This window comes from Montipora foliosa, chromosome 4 (genome assembly GCF_036669935.1).
Source record: "Montipora foliosa isolate CH-2021 chromosome 4, ASM3666993v2, whole genome shotgun sequence".
In the NCBI taxonomy this organism is placed as follows: domain Eukaryota; kingdom Metazoa; phylum Cnidaria; class Anthozoa; order Scleractinia; family Acroporidae; genus Montipora; species Montipora foliosa.
In genome coordinates, this window is record NC_090872.1 from 37,386,593 (window position 1) to 37,396,592 (window position 10,000).

Below are 10,000 nucleotides of genomic sequence, written 5' to 3' on the forward strand. Positions count from 1 at the left end.
TATGGCGTAGGAAAGACGAAGGCCTTGAGGTAACCGCGAAGGGTTCGAAAGAGTTGGCCGGAGGGAGAAGATTGCATGTTGTGGTGGCGATAGCATACGGGAAAGGAGTTATTCTAAAAGTGCCGTACGAAAAAATGACCGGTGATTTTTTTCGAAACTTCATAAGGGAACATTTCAACATTACGTTTGCGCAAGCTGGTCCCAAAACAGATGGAAGACGTTTATTTGTTATGGATAACGACCCGTCGCAAACAAGCAGGTTAGCTAGGGATGCGTTAGAAGAGATAGAGGCTGAATTTCATGAAATCCCTCCGCGTTCACCGGACCTAAATCCTATCGAGAACATATTTCATCTTGTAAAGAGATATTTAGAATCCGAAGCAATATCTAGAAATATCACAAGGGAGTCGTTTGAGGAATTTCAAGCTAGAGTTTTAAGAGCTTTTGATTGTATTTGTACTGAAACTATAGATAACACAATTGCCAGTTTGAACAAAAGGATAGAAGCTATCCTTGCCTCTAAAGGCGGTAGAACCAAATATTAATCACGCAATGCGGAACTGTGAAAACTGAACATGCTTTATTATTTACACTTCAGTATATTCTGTGAATTTCTAAAGCGTGTAAAGTGTAACTTCATTTTCATGCTATCTGAGGAAAATGCTTGTGTAAATTGTAATTGTCACTTTGTAAAACTCGTGACAACGAGAAGTTTATCACATGCGTGACATTTGCATTTTGTTGACGTAAAGAACTGAACATTACTCACTACAATACTCACTTTAAATAGTGGAGATTTATGCAAATTGAAAACGTATTTGACATTAAATGAACACAAATTTAGAAAGTATGTATGTTTTCTTTAGTTTGAAGAAACTATTTCTTTCATTATATGAGTTATTGCGCATTTTCAACTCAGTACTCAGTAAAAGCACAAGAAAAGAAAGCTATTAATTAGCTCTTTATATAAAACATTCAATTTACTGAGTAATGTTGTAAACTCTATTCAGACACGTTCCTTTGGAGCGCATTATACAACAATTGTTTTTATATACTCAACAAGAGTAGCCGGCCATAGTTTATTTTTAAACACTGTTCTTCATTGATGGGAAATGAATGCAAACGTTACTGAGTATTGTCGCGAGCATCATGTCGCCGTCAGTCAGCAATGTAAACATTGCTAGAATTCTCTAGAATGAATCGTGCAAAACAATGTCCACAGGGCGCGATTTCTCGCTGTTCACTCTGTGAAATGGGCTTCCAGAACCGGAAAAAAGACCATCTAATGTCCATCATCTTTGTGTTTGTCTGATCTATTGCACCGGCTCTAATGAAAACAATCGGGGCATCCGATGTAGCAAAAAAAGGCGTGTCGCGCGTTAGTTCAATATCTCTTAAACAAAAGTTCTTTGGTGCGGGTAAATGGATTGTATCGCCCTCTAGCGCCTGGAGAAGATCAGCCCACGCGATTATTGTTGGATTCCACCGAAAGTCATTCAAAAGAATGACTTCTGCTTGTTCCGCGCCAACCCATGCGAAGGAGCCCGTTGCTGGATTACAGAACGTGTTATAAATTATTTTCAATGGCGATAACATAAAAGTCTTTCCAGAATTGGCAGTTCCATACAAATAAATATTCCGGAATTTTCCTCGACCTTTAGACAGGGCTGTATAAATCGCATTGCAGAAAACCGAGGGGATTATTCCTTGGTTGTCGAGAACCTCATTTGCCGCCACAAACCACCTTCCTTCGCAACCGTCCACGCATGGCGCATCTTTAGATTCTTGTAAGAGCTGTATTCGCGATTTCTTCAGGCGAAGACACTGCTCTTCAGCGTGAGAAAATTCTTTCGCTAATGATAATGCTTCATCCACCGCTTTATTCCCGCGGTTTGCTATAAACTCGGCCAGACAGCGTTTTCCTTCTCGTTCTTGAACCATCGCCAAACATACAAGCTCCAGCCTTGTGGATATTGACTTCTGTTGAATTAGTTTACAAACGTCAAAAACACTTAGCTGTGGATCTTTGATCTTTCTTTGCTTCGATACCCCGCCTAGTTTGCGTTTTCTTTTGTTAGAAGCGATTGCATTTTCCGTTCGAGGACAAGTAGTTAAGTCTGGATGACCCACAGAATGAACCGCTTCGAGGTCTGATTTCGTGACATACTTGTAGGCGCTGTAATATGTATTGTGGCGGTCACTGAAATGAACTTCGATGTGGAATTTTTGGCTCAAGTATCTCTTTACTTGTAGCCATCTACCTCTCTTCTTCAGTTTTACCGCCATGTGAAAATGGTACTTGTTGAGATCGCCATCGGCATCGGTAGTGGCATGACCCTCCATGCTTACCACCCAGTGAGAGATTTCAATGTTAAAGCTATTCCATGCCTCTATTATCGCTTCGCCAAACGTCTCTCTACGGAACTTTTCAGTGTCTGCGCGACTGTACGTTATAATGTAAACAACTCTCTGGCTTTCTGAAGCCTCCATTTTCTCATTGAGGACAACACTCTAAAGAGCTTTCAGAGCCGCGCGCTCACAGTATAACACGATTTCTATGTAAACAACAGACCTTGTGGGCAGCGGATGGCATATCCGATTTAATACACAAAACACCACGTTTTGAACTCTTTGAAAGTGAAATAAAGCTCATCGTTTCTTAAGCGTTACAACAGTGTGAACATGCAAGTTGTTATTTTTTACCCCGACTCACTGATCTGCATGGTATTCATTTGTCTATCTTTTTCCTGATATACACCTGTTGCGCCTTTCCCTTATCCATACTCTAATATGACAATACGAAAAGTGCGGCAATTGAGTCTCCTTGTATATTGTTCACAAATATGTTCTTCTTGCTTACCAAACAAGAGTTCTCATAAGAAGCCCCGCTTTTCATCGACCAATAGGCCACAAACCTGATCTCTTTCAAATACTCACTTTCAGACAATGCAGGTCAAAAGTAGTTGGGACACCTGTCCAATAATCATGTATTCCAAGTAAAGTTGGCTTTTTGGGGTCACAATTGGAGCGTACCACCCCCCTCCCCCCCAAACAATGTTGGAAGATGCAGATAAACAGTATTTTTGTTGAAATCTGTGTTGTAGTGTCAAATCTCAACATTGCTTGGGGGGGAGGGGGTGGGGGGAGATTATTTCAGTAGTATCTCGCTAAGTGTCCCAACACTTTTGACCTGCATTGTAGGTGAATGAACATCAATATGCTGAGATAATAATTATAAATTCACTGATTATAAAAATATTTTGTTTTCTAACATTAAGGTTTACCTCTGTTGTTTGGACACTGTACTGAGGCCAAGCCATACCTCCTTGTAACTCAGTTTCATGGGATCGAAGGCAACTGTGTCACCTTCAGTTGCTTGGTGCATAAAAATATCCCAGATTCACAAAAAGAATGGTGCAGAATTATGTATGAGTGTGCCGATGCTCTGTTATTTATCCATTCTAAAGACCACCTCCACAATGATCTAAAGGGCGATAATGTGATAATAAGTGATGTCAATAATAGTTTACATCCTGTAATTATTGATTTTAATAAGTCTACAACACTAGCCAAAGGCAAATTATACAAGCTGTCTCTAAGAGATCAAGAAGAGTACAGGAAATATCATAAACACATAGCTCCTGAAGTTGTAAGGGGGACTCATCCACAGTCTCCAGCAAGTGATGTTTATGGATTTGGGTTATTACTGTCACTACTATGTAAATACAATAAGACATATGAACCTATTCGTAAATTAGCATTCTCCTGCATAAATGGAAGTCCAGAGAAAAGACCTACAACACAGCAACTGGTAGCTGCATTGCAGTTACAATACACCAGTCAGTCAATGTAAAGTTCAAAACAATATTTTCCAAGCTTTGCTACGGTATGTTGTGCATGATACCAGTTCCATATGGAAACCTATAACAAGGGAACATTTTTAGAGACTCTGGCAACTGACCCCAAAATAGAAGGAAGCCACTTCGTGGAATTTGGAATAATAAATTTTCTACTTAAGCACAGGCCCCCTTTGGGGTCCATCTGGTCTGTTTTCTTGTCCATTAATGTCTAATTAAGGGGATGGAAGAGTAATAGTGGCCCTGGCATAGTGGCCTCATTTGCACTGGTTGGCTTGGATTTGATGACCAGCAGTTTCATTTCTGTTTTCCACTGCTTAAAAAATGTTAAGATGCCTCTCCTGCAAGAGGACCAACAACAACAGGGCACCTATTACATCTTACTGACTAGAGTACAGTAACCCTTCGCTTTGACTGATGATTATGCATCTTTTGGACTTTTATTACACTGTTTCATGAAAGAAGGATTCTGGTGCAAGGTTGCTTTAAGCAAGTTTAATGTTCTTAATTGAAAATGTTCATTGACAGACTCAAAATGCAGACAAACTTCATAGGACACAAATGCATTCACAGTAATAACACAACTAGATTCGTACATATGAATTCAAGCAAACTGGCAGATCAACAAACGTCAAACTATCAACCCAAGAACCACAGCCTTCTCATTGGGGCAAAATGATTGAAATTAAGGGGACAAATAGAAAAAAATGATAGATGTAAGATGGTGCATCTTTTATATTTATGGTCTCCTCATGAGATGTTTAAAAAATTGAATTGCCAAAAAAGTAGTGAAATAAAATGACAGCAACCACAAGACTTGACACAGCCAAACACTAAAACAGTTCACAGCAAACTTGAAAGTTATTTTGAAAAAGAAATAATAACAAGACTGCCATAAGTAGGCAAAAGTACAAGATTTTATAAGCAACTTAAAACTACTTGTGATGATTATCCAGATTATAACTGTTTCACAGTAAGTGGAACTGGTTTTTAATTATGGTATATTTCTGTAAAAATGCACAGGGGCTGGTGTGGTTGGATTTAGCTATGACAATGAAACTGTTCAATACTAAAAATTTAGTAACCGGCATACTTGAAACGGAACCTTTTTTAAGTTTTCATTTGGCTTAAGATTATTAAAATTAATTATGATATATCACTGAGTAAATTGGAAACCTTTTTACTTGATCGTGAACAACAAAAAATGACCAAATTAAATGAAATTTGATTTGGCACAAATATAGTGCGCCGTTTTCGTACATGTTTCATGGTGGTAATGGAAAATTAGGAATAAAAATACGTGGCGTGATGATTAAAACTGTATGTCTGGAGCGTTTCGAAGCAGCAAGGATAATAACAATATGTTTAAAATAGCATTTCAACCGATGTTTGACCATTCTAATGTGAATTTCCGTAAAAACGAAGGATTTCTAACTTATATTCCATGTATTCCTATTCCGGAATACGGTCAATCAAACGCACCCACCCTAAAATTTGTAATGTATAAAATCTGACCTTTTAATAGCCACGTTTCAGCTGCTTCAGAAACCAACTGTGTATAAACTCTTAATGTACTGTGGCATACTTCGCGAGTAAAACTACAAAAAGACAGCACACATTTTTCGAGCACTGTCTAGAAGGCTGCATATTGAAAGAAAATTGCTCTGTATAAACGCTGATATGCTTAAAAGTCGTTCTCTGAACGCTTGTAGATTTTATAACAGCAAGCTTATTGTTTACAACAAGCGTTCAGCGAACGACTTTTCGATTAAATAACTGAAATAGCGTGGCATCTTTCTTGCAGTTCAGATAGCAAAGACTACTTTTTTTTACCTTCTAACAACGTCTTCTTGGTCCTCAATTTGCTGGAACCGTCATAATCAGCAATATTTCACAATGGCGGAATCCTTTCGCGAACATTACGTGGGTTGACACGCGGGCTACCAAGAGTCTCTATGGCAACTCGCAAGATCCACGCGGATTCCACGAATTCCTCGCACTCTGCTGGGGTGCGAAAATAGCTCTTGACCCAGGCCTTAATTCACTTGAGGAGTCTATAGTTAGTAGATTGAATGCCTGTTCTATGCATTGTAGGTCTCTCCACTGTTGCAGGCAACCAGGCTCCTTCAGTTGCCGCTGCTGCCACCCCGAATATGGCTGTTCAAGTTCAGGAACACAGAAGACTGTTCAATTATAAAGGGAGAAGCTCTTATGTTGGAAAAGGGAAAGGGCCAGCTAAAAAGAAGAACCCTTCATGTACCATGAAGTTTTTTTGCCTTGGAAATCCCTCCTTCTTCACTGGGTGCCCGCACAGCACTTTGTAATGCTGGATTGGGACCAGCTAATTTAAGTCTTGTAATGGACGGGTCTTCAATCCACCAGGAGCTGCTCAACACCTTCCCAGCACTCTCTTCTGGAGGAGGATATGAGCTGTTGTTATACCAACGAGGAGGGTGTGATCAGGGCTTTCATAAAATCCCAGCTCCATACATGCCAAGTAAAATAAAGGCTCTGGCGAATCAGGCCACTGTATATATTAGGCCACTTCAGGTGGATATAACAGGAGAGACATCAAAGACTGCCATGAGGTAAACCTCACTTATTTTTTTGTAACATTATTTCCTGTGTCTGCTATGCTTGCATTTCCATATCACAGGTAATTTTTGAAAGAAGAAGTGATAAATATTAAAGAAAGAAGCTGGCATTGGAATAAATTTAAATGAACTGATATGTCCTTTTCAGTTACTGCAATTTTGCACACAGATGGTGTCATTTTATATCTACCTTTTTTTTTTTGCCAAAACAATACAAACATACATGTAAGTGCATTATTATGACAAATATTCCATACAATAAATGCTGCTTATGTTGTAAAAGATAAGCTAGTTAAGTAGCGCTTCTAACCTATGTATATCCGTTTCCCAAAATATTTCACCAAAGCCGTCTGCACCTAAAGTGCAGTGTTTCCACTGCATGAAGGAAGTTGAGATGGATAAGTTGCGGGAGCACCAAGACCAGGAGCACCCAGTCACAACAAAAAGAAAGGTATATACCTGTAAGCTTTCATGATTTGTAATCAACGACAGCTTCCAAGCAACTGTCTGAACAAGTTTACTAAAACCATGATAAAAAACAAACAGTGGAATCGTCATGTCTACCCAGTTTCTTTTATGCATTTTATGAACAGTTCATGATTAGTTGAATGGGGGGCAGATATGAATTACAGGGGAGTAATTGCATTGTGTATGAAAACTAAGTAATTTTGTCATAGCCCCACCCCTGTAATTTTCGTAATGTTTTCAACATGGTTGGATACCCTCTGGAGAGAATATTGTGTTAAAAAAAGAAAGTTGTTCCATTATGCTGTAAATGATTATTTAATTGCCACTACTCGAAATAATTTAACATGCACCTCCTTTGGACCCCCCCCCCCCCCCTTTTCCCCTCTGAATTTCCATTGCCCTCCATAGGGGATATGGATGTTATCAGTGTCCAGTTCAACCCAAAGAGAAACTAAAAGTTTCTGTTTTGTATTTCATCTTTTAAATACAATGCAATGTTTGCTACAAACATTTTTGTATTATCTTTTAGCGCCAAGCTACCCTGTTCGATGTTGATCTTGTAAGGTATGTACTTCAAGGAAGGGTCTCAAGTTTAGTGTGGTTTTGCGATAAGTTAAAAAATCAACCTCCAATAGAGATAAGAAGTGTGACGGCAGGTTACCATGGAAGCACAATGTCTGGATAACAACAATAGGGGGCTAAGCGACCACAAAGGCAACGAGAACTGCAAAAAAAAACAATAGGCTTATATTAGCAAAACAACGCAATTTATTTGTACATTTCTTAGCCTTTGTTGCACGACTGCAACATGAAAATTTAAAAAACTTTCTAATGCATGCCTCCTTTAGGAAGAAGGTGAACACAACACTATTGTTTGTTTTTCTGAACTTAGGTACGGTACTTTCAGATGTAAACCTTGAAAATTTTGCAAACTTTTGATGAAGTTTGTAAGAGTGTGAATTCACTTTTTGGAGTGATGTTTTTAGTTTGTTGTCACCCAAACATATTGCTACTATGGCAACATGACGTAAAGGCTTCTCCTCTCTACTGCGCCAATTTTAATCTAGAATCAAATTCCACATCTAGCTTTTAGAGTCAGAGTCCATGTACAGTAGCGTATTGGTTCGTTGTAGATAATTTGTAGGACCCTTTGTTAAAAGCTCTGATGGCTGATAATATTTTGGTTCATGTTCTGATAGTGATGATGATGATGATAACCAAGCCTCAATGCTCCCTGAGCCCAAAACATTGCGGATTCCTTCATGTACAACTACGGATTGTACTTCTACGAACAGAAGTAAGGAATCGCAGCACCTTTCTGAGATGTTCCCCGATAAGACATCAAGTGAACTGGAGGCATCTCTAATCCAAAATGGGAGTTATAGCAAGACGGTGAATTCCCTCCTTGGTCAAAAGTCTATGGCTTTATTTGATGACAATCCGAATGATTATGATACAAATGCTGCTGCTACTGTTGATGCTGATGATGATGACGATGAATTATTACATAGTATTTGTTTGGGTCAATCAAAAGAGGAACGCCTTTCGTCTGAGATAAAAAGTATCCAGAGAAAAATGTCTGTAGATAAAGTTAAACTGAAGATCGATGAGGAAGATCTGTTAGAAGATGCCATGGTATACTACAAAGCTGAGGAGTTTGACCCGACAAAGAGACTGAGAATTGTCTATTCTGGACAATCGGCAGCAGACACAGGAGGGGTTGTAAGACAGTTTTATACACAGTTGCTTTGTGCTGTGTCCAAACAGTTTTTCCAGGGCCTAGACTACCGCACACCAATCTTGTAGCTGCAGGGGTTATGAAGCAGGTAGGAGTGATGGTTGTGCACAGCATTTTACAAGGGGGGCCTGGTTTCCCCATTTTTAGCCCAGCAGTTTATAATTACCTATGTAAAGGGGACCTCCAGGAAGCAGTAAAAACTATGACAACAGAAGATTGCTCTTTGCACATGCAAGATCTTATCACAAAGGTGAGAAAAGGCAAATTTAAGGGACAATTACAGTTTAAATGCATGATTTCATATGGAAAACTTAGAAAAACATGTACATTTTTGTAAACGCACTTGAAAGCTCTTCGTTTCTAAGTTTTGGTGACTTTTTATTGACTTTGCATACATTGTAATGTGCATCTTGGCAAAGCATTGGTTAGATCATGACATCCCCCCTCGCTCCCCCCCCCCCCCCCCCAAAAAAAAAAGGTAATGACACAAAGATTGGCATTTTCATGGACTAGCTGTGGATTTGCAGGATGTAGTGTAATTTTGGATAAAGATTTGTGCCCAAATGTTCAACTGGGATTGAAATACATTCTGTACCAACTTGAAATACTAATTTGACTACGTATGATCTGCTTTTTTTTCTTTTTTTCAGATTACCGGAGCTCGTGATGTCCAGGAGCTGGATGATTCAGTCAAAGAGGAAGTAGGAATTGCAATGGCCGAAAGTGGTTTAACTACTGTTCTAAGTGTAAGTATAGCTTTATCTGCAGGCCAGTTACAGTGTAGCTTATACAAGAATTAATCATGTTATCCATCCATTCTTATTGGGCAAAGGTACATGTGCAGCAAGAATCTTCTCTTCTCCATGATTGTTTGATTTTCCTTTTTTCATACAAGAAAAATATTGCTTTTTGATTTCCTTATACTTGACTTTCAGACTGATAACAAGATGAACGTAATTCAAAATTTAATCATTCATGATGCCATTGGCAAGCGCAAAGTTGTACTGGACCAGCTCAGAGAAGGCCTCCAAGCATTAGGCTTTGGTGCCCGTTTGAGTGTCTACCCTGATCTCTTTGAAGGGCTATTTGTTGCTGGTAACAACATCACATGTAGCAAAGTAAAGGAGTGCTTGGTATTTCCAGTTGAGCTAACTGATGAAGAAGGCAGGGTAAAGGAATATTGTGAGGACTACCTCGAAACAGCTTCAATTGAGAAAATGAAAGACCTTTTAATTTTTGCCACAGGAGCACCTTGTGTGCCAGATTTTGGATTAGGCAAGATCCATATCGAGTTCACTGACGACTCGTCAATTTCTTCTTCTACATGTCTAAAAAAGATTACT

The 10,000-nt window shown here is 39.0% G+C and overlaps 1 protein-coding gene across 1 annotated transcript in view; it reads left to right on the top strand.

Moving 5' to 3' along the window:
* Positions 1-8,722: 8,722 nt before the first annotated feature.
* Positions 8,723-10,000, top strand: part of LOC138000737 (G2/M phase-specific E3 ubiquitin-protein ligase-like) — a 1,600-nt gene continuing 322 nt past the window's right edge. Inside the window, exons 1-3 of the mRNA XM_068847361.1 lie at positions 8,723-8,907; positions 9,308-9,403; positions 9,593-10,000. The exon at positions 9,593-10,000 is cut by the window's right edge and continues 322 nt beyond it. Of these exons, the coding sequence (XP_068703462.1) occupies positions 8,737-8,907; positions 9,308-9,403; positions 9,593-10,000 (675 nt within the window). The 5' untranslated portion in view covers positions 8,723-8,736. The remainder of the gene's footprint in view (positions 8,908-9,307; positions 9,404-9,592) is intronic.